Consider the following 27,470-nt stretch of genomic DNA (forward strand, 5'->3'; position numbering starts at 1 on the left):
TATCCATCTATCTCATATCCATCTATCTCATATCCATCTATCTATCTCATATCTATCTATCTATCTCTTATCTATCTATCTCATATCTATCTATCTCATATCTATCTATTTCATATCTATCTATCTATCTATCTATCTATCTCTCTATCTCTCTATCTATCTCATATCTATCTATCTCATATCTATCTCATATCTATCTATCTCATATCTATCTATCTATCTCATATCCATCTATCTCATATCTATCTCTCTCTCTCTATCTATCTGTCTATCTCATATCTATCTATCTATCTATCTCATATCTATCTATCTATCTCATATCTATCTATCTCATATCTATCTATCTATCTCATATCTATCTATCTATCTATCTATCTATCTCATATCTATCTATCTCATATCTATCTCTCTATCTATCTATCTCTTATCTATCTATCTCATATCTATCTCATATCTATCTATCTCATATCTATCTATCTATCTTATATCTATTCTTTACACTTATATACCTTTTTTCCCCAGACCAGATTCCTAATACGTCTCCGGATCAGGAGGGTGTTGAGAAGCTGAGCCCCGTACATCATACGCCAAAACTGCGCTATTCTCTGGGGTACGACCGCCAGACATCAGAGTTGTGTGTGTCTTTTCTGGAGGGTAAATATTTCTATTCATGGTTTATGATAAATTCTAGCTATATGGTTATTGGTGATATGTACATGAGGATACCTGACATAAAGAGCAGACGTCACATAATCAATACAGGTCTAGTAGTTATTTATCTTCACAGCAGTATATACAGAGATACAGAGATGAGGTATATACAGAGATGAGGTATATACAGAGATGAGGTTTATACAGAGATGAGGTATATACAGAGATGAGGTTTATACAGAGATGAGGTATATACAGAGATGAGGTATATACAGAGATGAGGTATATACAGAGATACAGAGATGAGGTATATACAGAGATGAGGTATATACAGAGATGAGGTATATACAGAGATGAGGTATATACAGAGATGAGGTTTATACAGAGATGAGGTATATACAGAGATACAGAGATGAGGTATATACAGAGATGAGGTATATACAGAGATGAGGTTTATACAGAGATGAGGTATATACAGAGATGAGGTTTATACAGAGATGAGGTATATACAGAGATGAGGTATATACAGAGATACAGAGATGAGGTATATACAGAGATGAGGTATATACAGAGATGAGGTTTATACAGAGATGAGGTATATACAGAGATGAGGTTTATACAGAGATGAGGTATATACAGAGATGAGGTATATACAGAGATGAGGTTTATACAGAGATGAGGTATATACAGAGATGAGGTTTATACAGAGATGAGGTATATACAGAGATGAGGTATATACAGAGATACAGAGATGAGGTATATACAGAGATGAGGTATATACAGAGATGAGGTTTATACAGAGATGAGGTATATACAGAGATGAGGTTTATACAGAGATGAGGTATATACAGAGATGAGGTATATACAGAGATGAGGTATATACAGAGATACAGAGATGAGGTATATACAGAGATGAGGTATATACAGAGATGAGGTTTATACAGAGATGAGGTATATACAGAGATGAGGTATATACAGAGATACAGAGATGAGGTATATACAGAGATGTGGTATATACAGAGATGAGGTTTATACAGAGATGAGGTTTATACAGAGATATGGTATATACAGAGATACAGAGATGAGGTATATACAGAGATGAGGTATATACAGAGATACAGAGATGAGGTATATACAGAGATGAGGTATATACAGAGATGCGGTATATGCAGAGATGAGGTATATACAGAGATGAGGTATATACAGAGATACAGAGATGAGGTATATACAGAGATGAGGTATATACAGAGATACGGTATATACAGAGATACAGAGATGTGGTGTATATACTGAGATGAGGTATATACAGAGATGTGGTATATACAGAGATGAGGTATATACAGAGATGAGGTATATACAGAGATGAGGTATATACAGAGATATAGAGATGTGGTGTATATACTGAGATAAGGTATATGCATATATGCAGTATATACAGAGATACAGAGATGTGGTGTATACAGAGATGAGGTATATACAGAGATGAGGTATATACAGAGATTCGGTATATACAGAGATACAGAGATGTGGTGTATATACTGATATGAGGTATATACAGATATGCGGTATATACAGAGATGAGGTATATACAGAGATGTGGTATATACAGAGATGCGGTATATACAGAGATGAGGTATATACAGATATGCGGTATATACAGAGATGTGGTACAGTATATACAGAGATGCGGTATATACAGAGATGAGGTATATACAGAAATGCGGTATATACAGAGATGCGGTATATACAGAGATGCGGTATATACAGAGATGTGGTATATACAGAGATGAGGTATATACAGAAATGCGGTATATACAGAGATGCGGTATATACAGAGATGCGGTATATACAGAGATGAGGTATATACAGATATGCGGTATATACAGAGATGTGGTACAGTATATACAGAGATGCGGTATATACAGAGATGAGGTATATACAGAGATGCGGTATATACAGAGATGCGGTATATACAGAGATGTGGTATATACAGAGATGAGGTATATACAGAAATGCGGTATATACAGAGATGAGGTATATACAGAGATGCGGTATATACAGAGATGTGGTATATACAGAGATGTGGTATATACAGAGATGAGGTATATACAGAAATGTGGTATATACAGATATGCGGTATATACAGAGATGCGTCTATAATACAGGGAGCTGCAGGTTTACAGCAGATGTGGCACAAACAGGGGGTTTAAAGGTTTGTAAAGGATTAGAAAAATATGTCTTGTTTTTAGTTTTTAGTTTTTTTACATCCTGTCCATCACCTAGATTATTTCATGTTAGACTGATTCTCACATCAACAAAACTGCCAGCCAATCACAAGAGGCATCTCACACTCTCAAGCCAATCACAAGAGGCGTCTCACACTCTCAAGCCAATCACAAGAGGCGTCTCACACTCTCAAGCCAATCACAAGAGGCGTCTCACACTCACAAGCCAATCACAAGAGGCGTCTCACACTCACAAGCCAATCACAAGAGGCGTCTCACACTCACAAGCCAATCACAAGAGGCGTCTCACACTCACAAGCCAATCACAAGAGGCGTCTCACACTCACAAGCCAATCACAAGAGGCGTCTCACACTCACAAGCCAATCACAAGAGGCGTCTCACACTCACAAGCCAATCACCAGACACTACTCACACTCACAAGCCAATCACAAGAGGCGTCTCACACTCACAAGCCAATCACAAGAGGCATCTCACACTCACAAGCCAATCACAAGAGGCGTCTCACACTCACAAGCCAATCACAAGAGGCGTCGCACACTCACAAGCCAATCACAAGAGGCGTCTCACACTCACAAGCCAATCACAAGAGGCGTCTCACACTCACAAGCCAATCACAAGAGGCGTCTCACACTCACAAGCCAATCACAAGAGGTGTCTCACACTCACAAGCCAATCACAAGAGGTGTCTCACACTCACAAGCCAATCACAAGAGGCGTCTCACACTCACAAGCCAATCACAAGAGGCGTCTCACACTCACAAGCCAATCACAAGAGGCGTCTCACACTCACAAGCCAATCACAAGAGGCGTCTCACACTCACAAGCCAATCACCAGACACTACTCACACTCACAAGCCAATCACCAGACACTACTCACACTCACAAGCCAATCACCAGACACTACTCACACTCACAAGCCAATCACCAGACACTACTCACACGCCAATCACCAGACACTACTCATACTCACAAGCCAATCACCAGAAGCTTCTCACACTCACGAGCCAATCACCAGACACTACTCATACTCACAAGCCAATCACCAGACACTACTCACACTCACAAGCCAATCACAAGAGGCGTCTCACACTCACGAGCCAATCACAAGAGGCGTCTCACACTCACGAGCCAATCACCAGACACTACTCACACTCACAAGCCAATCACCAGACACTACTCACACTTATAAGCCAATCACCAGACACTACTCATACTCACAAGCCAATCACCAGACACTACTCACACTCACAAGCCAATCACCAGACACTACTCATACTCACAAGCCAATCACCAGAAGCTTCTCACACTCATAAGCCAATCACCAGACACTACTCATACTCACAAGCCAATCACGAGACACTACTCACACTCACAAGCCAATCACCAGACACTACTCATACTCACAAGCCAATCACCAGACACTACTCATACTCACAAGCCAATCACCAGACACTACTCATACTCACAAGCCAATCAAAAGACACTACTCACACTCACAAGAGGCATCTCACACTCACAAGCCAATCACAAGAGGCGTCTCACACTCACAAGCCAATCACAAGAGGCGTCGCACACTCACAAGCCAATCACAAGAGGCGTCTCACACTCACAAGCCAATCACAAGAGGCGTCTCACACTCACAAGCCAATCACAAGAGGCGTCTCACACTCACAAGCCAATCACAAGAGGTGTCTCACACTCACAAGCCAATCACAAGAGGCGTCTCACACTCACAAGCCAATCACAAGAGGCGTCTCACACTCACAAGCCAATCACAAGAGGCGTCTCACACTCACAAGCCAATCACAAGAGGCGTCTCACACTCACAAGCCAATCACAAGAGGCGTCTCACACTCACAAGCCAATCACCAGACACTACTCACACTCACAAGCCAATCACCAGACACTACTCACACTCACAAGCCAATCACCAGACACTACTCACACTCACAAGCTAATCACCAGACACTACTCATACTCACAAGCCAATCACCAGAAGCTTCTCACACTCACGAGCCAATCACCAGACACTACTCATACTCACAAGCCAATCACCAGACACTACTCACACTCACAAGCCAATCACAAGAGGCGTCTCACACTCACGAGCCAATCACAAGAGGCGTTTCACACTCACGAGCCAATCACCAGACACTACTCACACTCACAAGCCAATCACCAGACACTACTCACACTCACAAGCCAATCACCAGACACTACTCATACTCACAAGCCAATCACCAGACACTACTCACACTCACGAGCCAATGACCAGACACTACTCACACTCACAAGCCAATCACCAGACACTACTCACACTCACAAGCCAATCACCAGACACTACTCACACTCACAAGCCAATCACAAGAGGCGTCTCACACTCACGAGCCAATCACCAGACACTACTCACACTCACGAGCCAATCACCAGACACTATTCACACTCACAAGCCAATCACCAGACACTACTCAAACTCACAAGCCAATCACCAGACACTACTCAAACTCACAAGCCAATCACAAGAGGCGTCTCACACTCACAAGCCAATCACCAGACACTACTCACACTCACAAGCCAATCACCAGACACTACTCATACTCACGAGCCAATCACAAGAGGCGTCTCACACTCACAAGCCAATCACAAGACACTACTCAAACTCACAAGCCAATCACCAGACACTACTCATACTCACAAGCCAATCACCAGACACTACTCACACTCACAAGCCAATCACAAGAGACATCTCACAATCACGAGCCAATCACCAGACACTACTCATATTCACAAACCAATCACCAGACACTACTCACACTCACGAGCCAATCACCAGACACTACTCACACTCACAAGCCAATCACCAGACACTACTCCCACTCACAAGCCAATCACCAGACACTACTCATACTCACAAGCCAATCACCAGACACTACTCACACTCACGAGCCAATCACCAGACACTACTCACACTCACGAGCCAATCACCAGACACTACTCACACTCACGAGCCAATCACCAGACACTACTCACACTCACAAGCCAATCACCAGACACTACTCCCACTCACAAGCCAATCACCAGACACTACTCATACTCACAAGCCAATCACCAGACACTACTCACACTCACGAGCCAATCACCAGACACTACTCCCACTCACAAGCCAATCAAAAGACACTACTCACACTCACAAGCCAATCACCAGACACTACTCATACTCACAAGCCAATCACCAGACACTACTCATACTCACAAGTCAATCACCAGAAGCTTCTCACACTCATAAGCCAATCACCAGACACTACTCATACTCACAAGCCAATCACCAGACACTACTCACACTCACAAGCCCATCACCAGACACTACTCATACTCACAAGCCAATCACCAGAAGCTTCTCACACTCATAAGCCAATTACCAGACACTACTCACACTCACAAGCCAATCACCAGACACTACTCATACTCACAAGCCAATCAGCAGACACTACTCACACTCACAAGCCAATCACAAGAAACATCTCACAATCACGAGCCAATCAACAGACACTACTCATATTCACAAACCAATCACCAGACACTACTCACACTCACGAGCCAATCACCAGACACTACTCACACTCACAAGCCAATCACCAGACACTACTCACACTCACAAGCCAATCACCAGACACTACTCACACTCACGAGCCAATCACCAGACACTACTCACACTCACAAGCCAATCAAAAGACACTACTCACACTCACAAGCCAATCACCAGACACTACTCATACTCACAAGCCAATCACCAGACACTACTCATACTCACAAGCCAATCACCAGAAGCTTCTCACACTCATAAGCCAATCACCAGACACTACTCATACTCACAAGCCAATCACCAGACGCTACTCACACTCACAAGCCAATCACCAGACACTACTCATACTCACAAGCCAATCACCAGAAGCTTCTCACACTCATAAGCCAATCACCAGACACTACTCATACTCACAAGCCAATCACCAGACACTACTCACACTCACAAGCCAATCACCAGACACTACTCACACTCACAAGCCAATCACAAGAAACATCTTACAATCACGAGCCAATCACCAGACACTACTCATATTCACAAACCAATCACCAGACACTACTCACACTCACGAGCCAATCACCAGACACTACTCACACTCACAAGCCAATCACCAGACACTACTCACACTCACAAGCCAATCACCAGACACTACTCACACTCACGAGCCAATCACCAGACACTACTCACACTCACAAGCCAATCAAAAGACACTACTCACACTCACAAGCCAATCACCAGACACTACTCATACTCACAAGCCAATCACCAGACACTACTCATACTCACAAGCCAATCACCAGACACTACTCATACTCACAAGCCAATCAAAAGACACTACTCACACTCACAAGCCAATCAAAAGACACTACTCACACTCACAAGCCAATCAAAAGACACTACTCACACTCACAAGCCAATCAAAAGACACTACTCACACTCACAAGCCAATCACCAGACACTACTCATACTCACAAGCCAATCACCAGACACTACTCATACTCACAAGCCAATCACCAGAAGCTTCTCACACTCATAAGCCAATCACCAGACACTACTCATACTCACAAGCCAATCACCAGACACTACTCACACTCACAAGCCAATCACCAGACACTACTCATACTCACAAGCCAATCACCAGAAGCTTCTCACACTCATAAGTCATTCACCAGACACTACTCATACTCACAAGCCAATCACGAGACACTACTCACACTCACAAGCCAATCACCAGACACTACTCATACTCACAAGCCAATCACCAGACACTACTCATACTCACAAGCCAATCACCAGACACTACTCATACTCACAAGCCAATCAAAAGACACTACTCACACTCACAAGCCAATCAAAAGACACTACTCACACTCACAAGCCAATCACCAGAAGCTTCTCACACTCATAAGCCAATCACCAGACACTACTCATACTCATAAGCCAATCACCAGACACTACTCATACTCACGAGCCAATCACCAGACACTACTCATACTCACAAGCCAATCACCAGAAGCTTCTCACACTCACAAGCCAATCATATCAAATGTTTTGCTGATCACTTCCTTACTTTACATTTTTTTTTTTTTAATATTGTAACATTTTCTTATATATATATATTGTAGCTGTGGGCGTGTCAGGAGAGGAGGATGGCGGAAGTCACTGCTATGTCCTGGGTTCTCTAAATACTCATCATGGCCAGACGGAGGCGCAGACAGCACTGGTGAAAAGAAAAGCTCACACGGTGTGGGAAGAGGCCTTACTGTTTCCTTTGAAGGAGGAGGACAGAGCCGAGGCCACACTCACACTCACCCTGAGAAACTGCGATCGCTTCTCGCGCCATCTATTGGCTGGAGAAATCACCCTGAGCCTGGCTAACATTGGCATTCCATTTGGCACAGCACGATGGGTGGACCTCAGGGCCCCCGAAAAGGTGGAGAAAGCTTCAGATGTTTGTTTCTGTGAAATATCGCGATAATCACGATGGCTGACAATAGTGATGTCACAGAAGGTTGGGTTATATAAGGAGAACTAGTGATGTCACAGAGAGAGGAGGTTATATAAGGAGAACTAGTGATGTCACAGAGAGAGGAGGTTATATAAGGAGAACTAGTGATGTCACAGAGAGAGGAGGTTATATAAGGAGAACTAGTGATGTCACAGGGAGAGGAGGTTATATAAGGAGAACTAGTGATGTCACAGGGAGAGGAGGTTATATAAGGAGAACTAGTGATATCACAGGGAGAGGAGGTTATATAAGGAGAACTAGTGATGTCACAGGGAGAGGAGGTTATATAAGGAGAACTAGTGATGTCACAGGGAGAGGAGGTTATATAAGAAGAACTAGTGATGTCACAGGGAGAGGAGGTTATATAAGGAGAACTAGTGATATCACAGGGAGAGGAGGTTATATAAGGAGAACTAGTGATGTCACAGGGAGAGGAGGTTATATAAGGAGAACTAGTGATGTCACAGGGAGAGGAGGTTATATAAGGAGAACTAGTGATGTCACAGGGAGAGGAGGTTATATAAGGAGAACTAGTGATGTCACAGAGAGAGGGGGTTATATAAGGAGAACTAGTGATGTCACAGGGAGAGGAGGTTATATAAGGAGAACTAGTGATGTCACAGGGAGAGGAGGTTATATAAGGAGAACTAGTGATGTCACAGGGAGAGGAGGTTATATAAGGAGAACTAGTGATGTCACAGGGAGAGGAGGTTATATAAGGAGAACTAGTGATGTCATAGAGAGAGGAGGTTATATAAGGAGAACTAGTGATGTCACAGGAAGAGGAGGTTATATAAGGAGAACTAGTGATGTCACAGAGAGAGGAGGTTACATAAGGAGAACTAGTGATGTCACAGAGAGAGGAGGTTATATAAGGAGAACTAGTGATGTCACAGAGAGAGGAGGTTATATAAGGAGAACTAGTGATGTCACAGAGAGAGGAGGTTATATAAGGAGAACTAGTGATGTCACAGAGAGAGGGGGTTATTTAAGGAGAACTAGTGATGTCACAGAGAGAGGAGGTTATATAAGGAGAACTAGTGATGTCACAGAAGGTTGGGTTATATAAGGAGAACTAGTGATGTCACAGAGAGAGGAGGTTATATAAGGAGAACTAGTGATGTCACAGAGAGAGGAGGTTATATAAGGAGAACTAGTGATGTCACAGAGAGAGGAGGTTATATAAGGAGGACTAGTGATGTCACAGAGAGAGAGGCTAATATAAGGAGAACTAGTGATGTCACAGAAGGTTGGGTTATATAAGGAGGACTAGTGATGTCACAGAGAGAGGAGGTTATATAAGGAGGACTAGTGATGTCACAGAGAGAGGAGGTTATATAAGGAGGACTAGTGATGTCACAGAGAGAGGAGGTTATATAAGGAGGACTAGTTATGTCACAGAGAGAGGGGGTTATATAAGGAGGACTAGTGATGTCACAGAGAGAGGAGGTTATATAAGGAGGACTAGTGATGTCACAGAGAGAGAGGCTAATATAAGGAGAACTAGTGATGTCACAGAGAGAAGGGGTTAAATAAGGAGGACTAGTGATATCACAGAGAGAAGGGGTTATATAAGGAGAACTAGTGATGTCACAGAGAGAAGGGGTTATATAAGGAGAACTAGTGATGTCACAGAGAGAGGAGGTTATATAAGGAGAACTAGTGATGTCACAGAGAGAGGAGGTTATATAAGGAGAACTAGTGATGTCACAGAGAGAGGGGGTTATATAAGTAGGACTAGTGATGTCACAGAGAGAAGAGGTTATATAAGGAGAACTAGTGATGTCACAGAGAAGAGGTTATATAAGGAGGACTAGTGATGTCACAGAGAGGGGGTTATATAAGGAGGACTAGTGATGTCACAGAGAGAGAGGAGGTTATATAAGGAGAACTAGTGATGTCACAGAAGGTTGGGATATATAAGGAGAACAAGTGATGTCACAGAGAGAGAAGGTTATATAAGGAGAACTAGTGATGTCACAGAGAGAGGAGGTTATATAAGGAGGACTAGTGATGTCACAGAGAGAGAGGAGGTTATATAAGGAGAACTAGTGATGTCACAGAGAGAGGAGGTTATATAAGGAGAACTAGTGATGTCACAGAGAGAGGAGGTTATATAAGGAGAACTAGTGATGTCACAGAGAGAGGAGGTTATATAAGGAGGACTAGAGATGTCACAGAGAGAGGAGGTTATATAAGGAGAACTAGTGATGTCACAGAGAGAGAAGGTTATATAAGGAGAACTAGTGATGTCACAGAGAGAGGAGGTTATATAAGGAGGACTATATAAGAGATTATATAAGGAGAACTAGTGATGTCACAGAGAGGAGGTTATATAAGGAGAACTAGTGATGTCACAGAGAGAGGGGGTTATATAAGGAGAACTAGTGATGTCACAGAGAGAGGAGGTTATATAAGGAGAACTAGTGATGTCACAGAGAGAGGAGGTTATATAAGGAGAACTAGTGATGTCATAGAGAGAAGAGGTTATAAAAGGAGAACTAGTGATGTCACAGAGAGAGGAGGTTATATAAGGAGGACTAGTGATGTCACAGAGAGAGGGGGTTATATAAGGAGGACTAGTGATGTCACAGAGAGAGGAGGTTATATAAGGAGAACTAGTGATGTCACAGAGAGAGAAGGTTATATAAGGAGAACTAGTGATGTCACAGAGAGAGGAGGTTATATAAGGAGAACTAGTGATGTCACAGAGAGAGGATGTTATATAAGGAGAACTAGTGATGTCACAGATAGAGGAGGTTATATAAGGAGAAAAAGTGATGTCACAGAGAGAGGAGGTTATATAAGGAGGACTAGTGATGTCACAGAGAGAGGAGGTTATATAAGGAGAACTAGTGATGTCACAGAGAGAGGAGGTTATATAAGAAGAACTAGTGATGTCACAGGGAGAGGAGTTTATATAAGGAGAACTAGTGATGTCACAGAGAGAGGAGGTTATATAAGGAGGACTAGTGATGTCACAGAGAGAGGAGGTTATATAAGTGGAACTAGTGATGTCACAGAGAGAGGAGGTTATATAAGGAGAACTAGTGATGTCACAGAGAGAGGAGGTTATATAAGGAGAATTAGTGATGTCACAGGGAGAGGAGTTTATATAAGGAGGACTAGTGATGTCACAGAGAGGGGGTTATATAAGGAGGACTAGTGATGACATAGAGAGAGGAGGTTATATAAGGAGGACTAGTGATGTCACAGAGAGAGGAGGTTATATAAGGAAGACTAGTGATGTCACAGAGAGAGAAGGGGTTAAATAAGGAGAACTAGTGATGTCACAGAGAGGAGGTTAGATAAGGAGAACTAGTGATGTCACAGAAAGAGGAGGTTACATAAGGAGAACTAGTGATGTCACAGAGAGAGGAGGTTATATAAGGAGAACTAGTGATGTCACAGAGAGAGAAGGTTATATAAGGAGAACTAGTGATGTCACAGAGAGAGGAGGTTATATAAGGAGAACTAGTGATGTCACAGAGAGAGGCGGTTATATAAGGAGAACTAGTGATGTCACAGAGAGAGGAGGTTACATAAGGAGAACTAGTGATGTCACAGAGAGAGGAAGTTATAGAAGGAGAACTAGTGATGTCACAGAGAGAGGAGGTTATATAAGGAGGACCAGTGATGTCACAGAGAAAGAGGAGGTTATATAAGGAGAACTAGTGATGTCACAGGGAGAGAGGGTTATATAAGGAGAACTAGTGATGTCACAGAGAGAGGAGGTTATATAAGGAGAACTAGTGATGTCACAGAGAGAGGAGGTTATATAAGAAGGACTAGTGATGTCACAGAAAGAGGAGGTTATATAAGGAGGACTAGTGATGTCACAGAAGGTTGGGTTATATAAGGAGAACTAGTGATGTCACAGAGAGAGGAGGTTATACAAGGAGAACTAGTGATGTCACAGAGAGAGGAGGTTAGATAAGGAGAACTAGTGATGTCACAGAGAGAGGAGGTTTTATGAGGAGAACTAGTGATGTCACAGAGAGAGGAGGTTATATAAGGAGGACTAGTGATGTCACAGAGAGAGGAGTTTATATAAGGAGAACTAGTGATGTCACAGAGAGAGGAGGTTATATAAGGAGAACTAGTGATGTCACAGGGAGAGGAGGTTATATAAGGAGAACTAGTGATGTCACAGAGAGAGAAGGTTAGATAAGGAGGACTAGTGATGTCACAGAGAGAGGAGGTTATATAAGGAGGACTAGTGATGTCACAGAGAGAGGAGGTTATATAAGGAGGACTAGTGATGTCACAGAAGGTTGGGTTATCTAAGGAGGACTAGTGATGTCACAGAGAGGGGGTTATATAAGGAGAACTAGTGATGTCACAGAGAGAGGAGGTTATATAAGGAGGACTAGTGATGTCACAGGGAGAGGAGGTTATATAAGGAGGACTAGTGATGTCACAGAGAGAGGAGTTTATATAAGGAGAACTAGTGATGTCACAGAGAGAGGAGGTTATATAAGGAGAACTAGTGATGTCACAGGGAGAGGAGGTTATATAAGGAGAACTAGTGATGTCACAGAGAGAGAAGGTTAGATAAGGAGGACTAGTGATGTCACAGAGAGAGGAGGTTATATAAGGAGGACTAGTGATGTCACAGAGAGAGGAGGTTATATAAGGAGGACTAGTGATGTCACAGAAGGTTGGGTTATCTAAGGAGGACTAGTGATGTCACAGAGAGGGGGGTTATATAAGGAGAACTAGTGATGTCACAGAGAGAGGAGGTTATATAAGGAGGACTAGTGATGTCACAGAGAGAGAAGGTTATATAAGGAGGACTAGTGAGGTCACAGAGAGAGAAGGTTATATAAGGAGGACTAGTGATGTCACAGGGAGAGGAGGTTATATGAGAAGGACTAGTGATGTCACAGGGAGAGGAGGTTATATGAGGAGGACTAGTGATGTCACAGAAGGTTGGGTTATATAAGGAGGACTAGTTATGTCACAGAAGGTTGGGTTATATAAGGAGGACTAGTGATGTGACAGAGAGAGGAGGTTATATAAGGAGGACTAGTGATGTCACAGAGAGAGGAGGTTATATAAGGAGGACTAGTGATGTCACAGAAGGTTGGGTTATCTAAGGATGACTACTGATGTGACAGAGAGAGGGGGATGTATAAGGAGGACTAGTGATGTCACAATGAGGGCGTGGTTATCTGATAAAGACTTGTTATGTCATAGAATGAGGGTGGGGTTATCTGAGGACTGGTGATACCACAAAGTAAGGAGGACTGATGATGTCACAGTAAGGGCGGGGTTATCTCATAAAGACTTGTTATGTCATAAAATGAGGGGTGGGATTATCTGCGGACTGGTGACACTACATACGTGGAACTGGTAATACCACAAAGTGTGAGGGTGATGTTATCTAAGAAGGACTGGTGATGTCACAGTGAGGGCGTGGTTATCTGAGAAAGACTTGTGATGGTGATGTCACAGTGAGGGCGTGGTTATCTGATAAAGACTTGTTATGTCATAAAATGAGGGGTGGGGTTATCTGAGGACTGGTGACCCCACAGAGTAAGGGGGGCTGGTGATGTCACAGTGACGGCGTGGTTATCTGATAAAGACTTGTTATGTCATAAAATGAGGGGTGGGGTTATCTGAGGACTGGTGACACAACAGAGTAAGGGGGGCTGGTGATGTCACAGTGAGGGCGTGGTTATCTGATAAAGACTTATTATGTCATAAAATGAGGGGTGGGGTTATCTGAGGACTGGTGACCCCACAGAGTAAGGGGGGCTAGTGATGTCACAGTGAGGGCGTGGTTATCTGAGAAAGGTGTGTTATGTCATAGAATAAGGGGTGGGATTTTAGAGTTAGGGGAGGTTTATCTTAGCAGGAGAGGTAATGTCAGAATGATGGGTAAAAAAATATTTAAGAAAGGCTGGTGATCTCAGGACTTGGTTTACCTAAGGACTAGTGATGTCACAGAGTGGGACTGTTGAGGTCACCAAATGAGAGGGTGGGGCTATCTAAGTATGATGTCACAGAGGGAGGCCATGGTTATCTGATAAAAGACTGGTCATGTGACAGAATTAAGGTTGAGTTTACCTGAGGAGTACTGGGGTTATTTGAGGAGGTCCTGTATGGTGATGTCATAGCGTGGGCTGGAGGGATAATGACAACATCACTGTTCGCTTTTACCATCAAATTCGATTGACTTGACTGTAATGTACTGCTGTAAAGATAGGATGGAAAGTTCCACTAAACTGGCCCACTATAGCAGCGTTTACTAACCAGGGTGCCTCCAGCTGTTGCAAAACTACAACTCCCAGCATGCCCGGACAGCCTTCGGCATGCTGGGAGTTGTAGTTTTGCAACAGCTGGAGGTACACTGGTTGGGATACGCTGCATTATAGCCTCATAGCAGTGTTTTATTCTGGAAATCTGTCCTCCTAGCTACGAGATCTGCCAGATCGCAAAACCCAGCTCTGCTACATCTGTGTATATTAAAATTAATAACAACAATAATACTAATGATAATTAATAATAACAATAACACATATCAGAAAAATAGTTTGCATGACTCCAACAGATCATCTCCCAGGCAATAAAGCGAAAAAACGAAATAAAAGACATTAAAAAAAAAGGGGGTATTTCAAGAAAAAAAACTATTTATTTTTAAGATCAACTGGCTCCGGAAAGTTATACAAATTTGTAAATTACTTCTATTAAAAAAAATATCTTAATCCTTCCAATAGTTATCAGCTGCTGAAGTTGAGTTGTTCTTTTCTGTCTGCCAACAGTGCTCTCTGCTGACACCTCTGCTTGTCTCGGGAACTGCACAGAATAGAAGAGGTGTGCTATGGGGATTGACTTCCTACTCTGGACAGCTCCCGAGGCAGGTGTCATCAGAGAGCACGTAGACAGAAAAGAACAACTCAACTTCTGCAGCTGATAAGTACTGAAAGGATTAAGATTATTTTTTTTTTTTTATAGAAGTAATTTACAAATCTGTTTAACATTCTGGAGCCAGTTGAGATATATATATATATATATATATATATATATATATATATATATATATATATAAAGTTTTTTCGTTTCTGGAATACCCCTTTAAAAATAAATAATAAGCAAATTATGAGTCACATCATCCTGCATGCGATCTGCGGCGGCTCCTGAGTGCATGTCCTAGTTTACAGCCGCCGGCGTCACGTGAGATCTCCTGGAGAAGTCCTTCAGCGCAGATCATTACTGAATCACTAGTGCAGGGAGGAGGGGGGATGAAGACTTTCTATATTTAGCATTGCTCATATGTTCCCCACCACCTTAATATCCTCCTGGTGTCAGGGAATTCACCGAGACTGGAGAGAAATTTCCAGATGGGTTTTGTGCACCGAGATGAGAGGAGATACTTATATACGCTTATTTCCATCTATATGGACATTTTGGGGGTCTTTTTTTTGGGGGGGAGGGGTTGTAGTGATACTTACGTTAAAATAATTGAGTTCCTAATTTTTGATTTTTACTAGAGGACACTCAAGGTCAGCCTTAGGTTGTGTCGGGTTGTTTGCAATATGGATTGATGCAGTCCGTAAAATAATACAATACAATCATAGAGTGCCCATATAATAGTCATACGAGGGGGAGATTTAGGGTATGTTCACACTGCGGAATCCCCGCGGAATCCCGCGAGTAAAAGTCCGCACAGTGAACGGTAGCATCTCTGTGAATGGGTCTTCCGCGAGACCCGTTCACACTGCTGAAATTGTTTCGCGCAAAGAAAGAACATGTTCATTCGTGGCGCGGAAGTCCGTTAATGGTGACGGCGTAGTGCCGCGCGGTCCTACCACCGCCGCCGGCTGCCAGGCTGAATCTCCGCTCGCTGAATTCTGCGAGCGGAGATTCCCTTCACACTCCGTAGTGTGAACATACCCTTATCAAAACCCGTCCAGAGGAAAAGTTGCCGAGTTGCCCATAGCAACCAATCAGATCGCTTCTTTCAGTTTTCAAAAGGCCTCTGCAAAATGAAAGTAGCTGTCTGATTGGTTGCTATGGGCAACTCAGCAACTTTTTCTCTGGACGGGTTTTGATAAATCTCCCCCCATAGGGTATAGGGTAAAAATTATAGTCATATGGGGGAGATTTATGAAAACCTGTGCAAAGGAAAAGTTGCCCATTTGCCCATAGCAACCAATCAGATCGCTACTTTCATTTTGCAGAGGCCTTGTTAAAAATGAAAGAAGCAATCTGATTGGTTGCTATGGGCAACTCAGCAACTGGGCAACTTTTCCTCTTGACAGGTTTTGATACATCTCCCCCACGGTGCCAAAATAATAGTCATATGATATAGCATACAAATAATAGTCATACAATGTACAAACAATAGTTATACAATGTACAGTATATATAATAGTCATACAGGGGGAGATTTATCGAAACCTGTCCAGAGGAAAAGTTGCTGAGTTGCCCATAGCAACCAATCAGATCGCTTCTTTCATTTTTCAGAGGCCTTTAGGCCTCTGAAAAATGAAAGAATCGATCTGATTGGTTGCTATGGGCAACTTTAGGCCTGTGAAAAATGAAAGAAGTGATCTGATTGGTCGCTATGGGCAACTCAGCAACTTTTCCTCTGGACGGGTTTTCATAAATCTCCCCCACAGTGTATAAACAATAGTCATACAGTGCCCAAATAATAGTCCTACAGTGTTCAATTGATAGTTATACAGCGCCCAAATTATAGTCATTATGATTGTGCCCATAATACAACCATACGGTGCCCGAATAATACAGTTATACAGTGAATAAATGATATAGTCAAACACTGCCCAAATACGGAAATACAATTATACAATGCCAAGATAATAAAAACGTACAGTGCCCAAATATAACAATGTCCACATAATTTAATCATACAGTGCACATATAATACAGTCATACAGTGCTCAAATAACAGTCGTACAATGTCAAATAAGTGAATAAATAATGCAATCTAACAGTGCCCAGGTAATACTACCATACACTGCTAAAACCATACAGTGAATAAATAGTATAACCATACAGTGCACATATAATACAGTCATACAGTGCTCAAATAACAGTCGTACAATGTCAAATAAGTGAATAAATAATGCAATCTAACAGTGCCCAGGTAATACTACCATACACTGCTAAAACCATACAGTGAATAAATAGTATAACCATACAGTGCACAAATAATACGGTCATACAGTGCCCATTGCACAACCATACAGTGCCCAAATAATATGTTTATACAGTGCCCATAACTGAACCATACAGTGTACAAATAATACGGTCATACAGTGCCCAAATAATACAGTCATACAGTGCCCATAGCACAACCATACAGTGCCCAAATAATAGTCATACAGTGCCCATAGTATAACCATACAGTGCCCAAATAATATGTTTATACAGTGCCCATAACTGAACCATACAGTGTACAAATAATACAGTCATACAGTGCCCAAATAATACAGTCATACAATGCCCATAGCATAACCATACAGTGCCCAAATAATATGTTTATACATTGCCCATAACTGAACCATACAGTGTACAAATAATACGGTCATACAGTGCCCATAGCACAACCATACAGTGCCCAAATAATATGGTCATAAAGTGCCCATAACTCAACCATACAGTGCCAAAATAATATGTTCATACAGTGCCCATAACTGAACCGTATAGTGCCCAAATAATATGGTCATACAGTGCCCATAACTGAACCATACAGTGCACAAATAATACGGTCATACAGTGCCCAAATAATATGGTCATACAGTGCCCATAACTCAACCATACAGTGCCTAAATAATATGTTCATACAGTGCCCATAACTGAACAGTACAGTGCCCAAATAATATGGTCATACAGTGCCCAAATAATATGGTCATACAGAGCCCATAGCACAACCATATAGTGCGCAAATAATACGGTCATACACTGCCCATAACTGAACCAGACAGTGCACAAATAATACGGTCATACAGTGCCCATAACTCAACCATGCAATGCCTAAATAATACGGTCATACAGTGCCCATAACTCAACAATGCAGTGCCAAAATAAAATGTTCATACAGTGGCGAAATAATATAGTCATGCAATGTCCAAATAATATTATCAAATAGGTCAAGATAACGCGATTGTACCGTGTCCAAATAACAGTCATACAATGCCAAATATTACAATGAAACAGGACCCATAATACAACCATACAGTGCCTAAATAATACAATTATACAGTGCCAAGATAATACAATGTACAGTGCCCAAGTATTACAATGTCCAAATAATGTAATCATACAGTGCTCAAATAGTAGTAATTGTCATACGGTGAATAAATAATACAATCAAACAGTGCCCAAACAATACGATTATACAGTAAATAAATAATACAATCAAACAGTGCTCAGGTAATAATACCATACAGGGTCCAAATCATACAGTGAGTAAATAATACAATCAAACAGTGCCCAAACAATGCAACCATATAGTGCCCAAATAATACAGTCATACGGTGGTGAAGTGCAATGTCCAAATAATACAAAGAAACAGTGCCAAGATAACACGATTGTATAGTGTCCAAATAATGCAATCATGTGGTGCCCAAATAATACCAACATGCTTTGCCAAGATAATGCAATCATAAATATCCAAATAATACAATCACACAGTGCTTAAAGGGGTACTCCGGTGGAAAACATTATTTTTTTTTTAATCAACTGGTGCCAGAAAGTTAAACAGATATGTATATGACTTCTATTTAAAAATCTTTATCCTTCCAGCACTTTTTAGCAGCTGTATGTTACAGAGGAAAATATTTGCTTTTCAAATTTCTTTTTTGTCTTGTCCACAGTGCTCTCTGCTGACACCTGATGCCCGTATCCGGAACTGTCCAGAGCAGGAGAAAATCCTCATAAAAAAAAACCTACGCTGCTCTGGACAGTTCCTGACACGAGGTGTCAGCAGAGAGCACTGTGCACAAGACAAAAAAGAAATTAAAAAAGCAAAGAATTTCCTCTGTAGCATACAGCTGCTAATAAGTACTGGAAGGATAGAGATTTTTTTTTTTTTTTGGAAGTCATTTACAAATCTGTTTAACTTTCTGGCACCAGTTCATTTAAAGGGGTACTCCCGTGGAAAACTTTTTTTTTAAATCAACTGGTGCCAGAAAGTTAAACAGATTTGTAAATTACTTCTATTAAAAAATCGTAATCCTTCCAGTGCTTATTAGCTGCTGAATACTACAGAAGAAATTGTTTTCTTTTTGGAACACAGAGCTCTCTGCTGACACCTCTGTCCATTTTAAGAACTGTCCAGAGTAGAAGAAAATCCCGATAGCAAACATATGCTGCTCTGGACAGTTCCTAAAATGGATAGAGGTGTCAGCAGAGAGCACTGTGTTCCAAAAAGAAAACCATTTCCTCTGTAGTATTCAGCAGCTAATAAGCACTGGAAGTATTAAGATTTTTTTTAATAGAAGTAATTTACAAATCTGTTTAACGTTCTGGCACCAGTTGATTAAAAAAAAAAAAAAAGTTTTTCATCGGAGTACCCCTTTAAACAACAGAGCCACAAAGTGTATAAATAATACAAGCATGAAGAACTAAGATAATGCCAACATACAGTGCCCAAATAATACAACCATACAATGCTCACTTAACAGTTATATATTTAATAAATAATACAATCATATATTGTAAATAAATAATACAATCATATGTTGTAAATAAATAATACAATCATATATTGCAAATAAATAATACAATCATATATTGCAAATAAATAGTTCAATCATATATTGTAAATAAATAATACAATCATATATTGCAAATAAATAATACAATCATATATTTTAAATAAATAATATAATCATATATTGCAAATAAATAATACAATCATATATTGCAAATAAATAGTACAATCATATATTGTAAATAAATAATACAATCATATATTGCAAATAAATAATAAAATCATATATTGTAAATAAATAATACAATCATATATTGTAAATAAATAATACAATCATATATTGCAAATAAATAATACAATCATATATTGCAAATAAATAGTACAATCATATATTGTAAATAAATAATACAATCATATATTGCAAATAAATAATACAATCATATATTGTAAATAAATAATACAGTCATACAATCATATATTGTAAATAAATAATACAATCATATATTGCTAAAATAACAATTACAGTAAATAAATAATACAATCATATATTGTAAATAAATAATACAATCATATATTGCTAAAAAAAACAATTACAGTAAATAAATAATACAAATATAGTACCGTCATACAGTGTACAAACAATTCAAGCAGTGGCAAGATAATACAACTATACCCTGCCATAATAATACAACCATACACTGCCAATTTAGTCTTATAGTGCTAAAAAAAAAAAAAAAAATGCAGTCACACAGTACTCAAATAATGCCGCCATCCAGTGTACCAATAATACAATCATACAGAGCCAATATAATACAATCATATAGTGCCCAAGTAAGGCAACCAAGCATTATACAAATAATACAATCCATATAGAGCCTTTATACAGTTTATTGGAGTTTTGGAGTCATATTTGGGGTCATATGGTTCTATAGCGCCCTCTTCAGTAGGACATGTAGAAAATTGCGAGTTCACTGCTATATACCAGTGTTTCCCAACCAGGGTGCCTTCAGCTGTTGCAAAACTACAACTCCCAGCATGCCGGGACAGCCAACGGCTGTCCCGGCATGCTGGGAGTTGTAGTTTTGCAACAGCTGGAGGCGCACCTTGGTACATAAGGCCCCTTTCACACTACACAATTACTCCGTTTTCGAAGTTCCTTCAGAAAATCGGCAGTAAAATGGCAGCTACAAAATCCTGTATAGTTCATGAACCATTTCTCCCGTTACTATCTTCCCTCACGAAATAACGGCCGTTATTAATAATGGGCTATAATGGGTTAAACCGGTTATTAGAAAAATCCCATAGACTATAATGGGATTTTCTAACGGCCGTATAGGATTTTGTAACTGCCGTTTTACTGCCGATTTTCTGACGGAACTTCGAAAACGGAGTAATTATGTAGTGGGAAAGGGGCCTAAGATATAGAGTAGAGATGGCGTCATTTTTGACCCCTAACCTTTCTATGCGTTTTATCAGCTTTTTATGGCCGAATTTCGAATGCAGACCTAGATGTGAGGGACAGATTTTATTTATTTATTTATTTAATTATTATTATTATTATTAATTATTATTATTTTTATTATTATTATTTTATTTATTTATTATTATTATTATTAATTATTATTATTATTTTATTTATTATTATAATTATTATTATTTTATTATTATTATATATATTTTTTATTATTATTATAATTTTATTTATTTATTTATTTATTATTATTAATAATAATAATTATTATTGTTTTTATTATTATTATTAATAATAATTATTATTGTTTTTATTATTATTATTTTATTTATTTTTTATTATTATTATTTATTATTATTTTATTTATTTATTATTTTATTTATTTATTTATTTAGAATATTTGTAGCTATGTCATCAATACAGTAAAGTGGTTATAGCGTATGTTGTCGTCCTCAGGATGCAGACTCGTACGGTGAAGTCCTCCTGTCTATGAGTTATCTCCCGGCTGCCAATCGCCTCATTGTGGTGCTGATAAAAGCCCGAAATATACATTCGGATCCAAACAACGACCTCATGGGCAAAGGTATGTGAGCTGTACACAATATCGGGCCATACTATGATACTTTTAAGTTGGGGATGTTCAAAAGGGGGGGGGGGGGGGAACTATGTTTAGGAAGTGGCTGCAATACCAGACAAAGCCTGTGAACAACAGTGGCGCTGTTTCACCCCAAAAAAAAAAAATAGGTCCTGTTCTACGTAAAGGGGTTGTCCAGCGTAAATAGAAAATTCATGGTCTTACCACAAGATAAGGGATAAGTGTCTGGGGAGGGGGGTGTCTGGGACCCGAACCCTCCCCCCCCCCCCCCCCCCCTAGGATCTCTAAATTGGGACCCCATCACTCAGAGATAGTACGTGCTGTGTTCCATTTACTTCTATGGGAGTGCTGAAGCTACCTGACTACAGCGCTCAAGTGTCTTCGGCGCTCCCATACAGCATGCGCTCTCTCCGAGAGCCGGGGCCCCCTTCTGGAGATCATAGGGGTCCAAGTGGTAGGACAAACTACACCCCCCCCCCCCCCCCCCCCCCCCCTGCGATCAGTTATCCTTTAGAGAGGGGATAAGATATTTTTCACTGGACAACCCCTTTAATAATTGAAAAAAAAAAACATATATATATAATTCTTGCTGCATGCAGTCACCACTAGGTGGAGCTAAATATACCCAAATTCTACTGCAAGCATATAGCAGTGCCAAATAAGTGCCAGTGTTAGTAATAGAGTTTTTAGTGTAGTATTGGAGTCAATAACAGGGGTTCCTACTTATAAGGGTATGTTCACACCTACTCTACATGCTGCAGATTTTCTGCTATCGAAGTTAATATAGTGCAAGCTGAACATGGCATAAAATACACAGTATGCCTGGACATACCTTAAATCAGTGTTTCCCGACCAAGGTGCCTCCAGCTGTTGCAAAACCACAACTCCCAGCATGCCCGGACAGCCTTTGGCTGTCCGGGCATGCTGGGAGTTGTAGTTTTGTAACAGCTGGAGGCACCGTGCTTGGGAAACACTACCCTAGCTCATCAATTCCCAGCTTTGAATACACTGTATTTTGGTGCAGTGCATTGTGGGAGCTCAGGTGAAGGCTGCATAGATAGAGCTAAGCTTTTGGGGCACATCTGTAAAAGTAGTCTCCAGATATAAGGACAAATAGATTCAGGGACTTTGCAGATAATGTTATACATATGGGATATTAAAGGGTTACTCCAGAGGGGGAAAACATTTCAAATCAACTGGTGCCATCCTTCCAATACTTATCAGCTGCTGTATGCCTTAGAGGAAGTCATGTAGTCTTTTCAGTCAGACACAGTGCTCTCTGCTGCCACCTCTGTCCGTCTTAGGAACTGTCCAGAGCAGGAGAGCTTGGCTATGGGGATTTTCTCCTGCTCTGGACATTTCCTGACATGGACAGAGGTGGCAGCAGAGTTCATTGTGTCTGACTGAAAAGACTACATGACTTCCTCTGTAGTGTACAGCAGGTGATAAGTACTGGAAGGATTAACATTTTTTAATTGACAAATCTGTATAACTTTCTGTGACCAATTGATTCGAAAAATTGTTTCTTTTTCTCCAGAGTACCCCTTCAAAGGGGTACCCCAGTGGAAAAAAATGTTTTCATACCAACTGGCTCCAGAAAGTTAAACAGATTTGTAAATTACTTCTATTGAAAAATCTTAATCCTTCCAGTACTTATCAGCTGCTGTATACTCCAGAGTAAATTGTGTAGTTCTTTCCAGCCTGACCACAGTGCTCTCTGCTGACACCTCTGTCTGTGTCAGGAACTGTCCAGAGCAGGATCAAATTCCCATAGCCAAGCTCTCCTGCTCTGGACAGTTCCTGACCAGTTTTGAGCACGAATATTCATAATGCGAATTTTTATTTTATACGCAATTTCGCGAATATTTAGAATATAGTGCTATATATCCGTAATGACGAATATTAGTTTTTTTGTGTTTTTTTCACATGCAAATTTTAATGGTAATTTTATGCAAAAAAAAAAAGTGAACGAACATAGCAAATATGCGAATTTCGCGAACATGGGACGAAGAATCGTCAATATATTCACGAAATATCGCAAATATTTCAAATATCGCAAAAATAAAAAAAAAAAAATATGGCCCCTGCCGCTCATCACTATTCCTGACATCGACGGAAGTGTCAGCAGAGAGCACTGTGGTCAGACTGGAAAGAACTACACAATTACTTCTATTAAAAAATCTTAATCCTTTCAATAATTATCAGCTGCTGAAGTTGAGTTGATCTTTTCTGTCTGGCAACAGTGCTCTCTGCTGACACCTCTGTCTGTCTCGGGAACTGCACAGAGTAGAAGAGGTTTGCTATTGGGCATTTGCTTCTAAACTGGGCGGTTCCCGAGACAGGTGTCATCAGAGAGCACTTAGACAGAGAACAACTCAACTTCAGCAGCTGATAAGTACTGAAAGGATTAAGATTTTTTAATAGAAGTAATTTACAAATCGGTTTCACTTTCTGGAGCCAGTTGATATATATAAAAACATTTTTTTTCCTGGATAACCCCTTTAAGTCCCCATACTTACCTGTGTCTCTTTGTTAGATCTGTACGTGAAGGTCACTCTGCTGCACCAGATGCAGAAGCTCAAGAGGAAGCAAAGCAAAAGGGCGAAACACAAAATCAACCCTGTCTGGAATGAGATGATCATGTTTGAGGTTCCTCCCGAAATCCTGGGAGAGGTCAGAGTAGAGATGGAGATGCTCAGTCAAGAACCTTCCGGAGGACCTAGTGGTACCCTGGGCTCCTGTTATCTGGGGTCAGATCGGACTGGCGCAGGAAAGAATCACTGGCAAGAAATGATAAGTAATCCCAGGAGACAAATAGCAATGTGGCACCGTTTGCTCCCGTGAGAACCATCCTCAACCAACACCAGATCATAAGTGGACCAGGTCCTGTCATGGTGTCATCTCATCTGGTCATTCCTGGACCCTCAAAGCACTTTCTTAAAGGGGTACTCCCCTTAGTTCCGAACTCTGAGTGCAGGCTGCAGGGGTCGTCAAGTCACGGCCATGCCCCTTGTGATGTCATGTCGCACCCCCTCAACGCAAGCCTATGGGAGGGGGCGTGACTGACGTCACGCCCCCTCACATAGACTTGCATTGAGGGGGTGTGGCAGGGCCATTATGTCAAGACCACCCACGAAATGTTCCGAACACTGGGGCAGTGCAGTACCCCTTTAAAGGGGTACTCCGGCGCTAAGACATCTTATCCCCTATCCAAAGGATAGGGGATAAGATGCCTGATCGTGGGGGTCCCGCCGCTGGGGACCCCCGTTATCTTCCACGCCGCACCCCATTAGAATCACGCCCCCCTCCCATAGGCTTGCATTGCGGGGGCGGAGCCGTGACGTCACAATGCTCCGTCCCCGTGATCGCCAGTAATCGGACCCGGAGCGAGCACGCTCCGGGGGCTGATTCTAATGGGGTGCAGCGTGGAAGATCACGGGGGTCTCCAGCGGCGAGACCCCCGCAATCAGGCATCTTATCCCCTATCCTTTGGATAGGGGATAAGATGTCTTTGTGCCGGATTACCCCTTTAAAGGAGTACTCCCCTGGAAAAAAAAAAAAAATTCAATCAACTGGTGCCAGAGAGTTAAACAGATTTGTAAATTACTTCTATTTAAAAATCTTAATCCTTCCAGTACTAATCAGCAGCTGTATGATCCACAGGAAGTTCTTTTCCTTTTCAATTTCCTTTCTGTCTGACCACAGCGCTCTCTGCCTACATTTCTGTTCATTTTAGGAACTGTCCAGAGTAGGAGCAAATCCCCATAGCAAACTTCTCCTGTCTCCAGACAGTTCCTAAAATGGACAGAGGTGTCAGCAGAGAGCCCTGTGGTCAGACAGAAAAGGAAATTCAAAAAAAAAAATAAATAACTTCCTGTGGAGCAAATAGAAGCTGATAAGTACTAGAAGGATTAAGATTTTTTATTAGAAGTAATTTACAAATCTGTTTAACATTCTGGCACCAGTTGATTTAAAAAAAAAAAAAATAAATAAATAAAAAAAGCTTTCCAGGGGAGTACCCCTTTAAGTCCCATCACTGTTTATGTATATGGAGAAATTCATGGACTTGTAGTATATGATGCCAAAAGCGAAGAACAGAGTCATCAGAGCGGTTTCTGTTGTTTAAAATATAATAATGTATCATTTTTAGCAGCCTCGGCTCCTGAGGTCAGGGTTGGTGAAAGGAATATTGACTACACAGGCAAAGAAGCAATTCGGTGCCCCCAACAGACCCCACCACAATCACTTGCCTCTCCCCTAAGCACGACGGCAATAGAGTCCCAATGCCCGTCCAAAGTAAAGTGTCCAATTCTCCTACCAGTGAGTGGTTGAGAATTCTGATTTTTCCACCCCCTACCAGCTTGGCGCCCTAAAGCAGCTGCTTAAGCTGCCTTATGGAAGCGCCGGCCCTGCCTAAGGTCAGTGGGCAACAGACCCATAGTAAGCCTCCTGTTGTGACTTAAAGGGGTTATCCAGGGGAAAACTTTTTTTATATATATCAACTGGCTCCAGAAAGTTAAACAGATTTGTAAATTACTTCTATTAAAAAATCTTAATCCTTTCAGTACTTATGAGCTGCTGAAGTTGAGTTGTTCTTTTCTGTCTAAGTGCTCTCTGATGACACCAGTCTCGGGAAACGCCCAGTTTAGAAGCAAATCCCCATAGCAAACCTCTTCTACTCTGTGCAGTTCCCGAGACAAGCAGAGATGTCAGCAGAGAGCACTGTTGCCAGACAGAAAACAACAACTCAACTTCAGCAGCTGATAATTATTGAAAGGATTAAGATTTTTTAATAGAAGTAATTTACAAATCTGTTTAACTTTCTGGAGCCAGTTGATATAAAGAAAAAAAAAGTTTTTTTCCTGGAATACCCCTTTAACAAGGGTAGAGCATGTTTATTATGCCTAATGAGTGCGGACACTAGTCCTAATTTTTATGCTGACCCCATAGCTAAACATTATAACTGCTCCTTGTGGGAGGAGCCATAGGATTACATTACAGGTCTATTCTTGGTCTTATTGTGGGCACTCTCTATACCAGGTGAATACATGATGGGGGTTCTGAATTTATATCCTCCAACCAGAACCATTTACATTTGGATACATTTCCAATATTTAAAAATTGTATCAACATCATCTTAAAATACGTAAATAAATAAACAAAAACAAATCACAAAATGTTATCCCTGAACTTCAAGAGATTATTTTAAAATGTTTAGATTTTTAATTT

General features: G+C 40.9%; 1 protein-coding gene across 1 annotated transcript in view; it reads left to right on the plus strand.

The window, feature by feature from the left end:
• The window catches only part of LOC130277328 (synaptotagmin-13-like), a 40,622-nt gene extending 15,184 nt beyond the window's left edge, over nt 1-25,438 (plus strand). Inside the window, exons 3-6 of the mRNA XM_056527920.1 lie at nt 523-654; nt 8,107-8,414; nt 22,103-22,229; nt 24,778-25,438. Coding sequence (XP_056383895.1) covers nt 523-654; nt 8,107-8,414; nt 22,103-22,229; nt 24,778-25,085 — 875 coding nt within the window. The 3' untranslated portion in view covers nt 25,086-25,438. The remainder of the gene's footprint in view (nt 1-522; nt 655-8,106; nt 8,415-22,102; nt 22,230-24,777) is intronic.
• Nucleotides 25,439-27,470: the final 2,032 nt, after the last annotated feature.

Source organism: Hyla sarda, chromosome 6 (genome assembly GCF_029499605.1).
Source record: "Hyla sarda isolate aHylSar1 chromosome 6, aHylSar1.hap1, whole genome shotgun sequence".
Lineage (NCBI taxonomy): Eukaryota > Metazoa > Chordata > Amphibia > Anura > Hylidae > Hyla > Hyla sarda.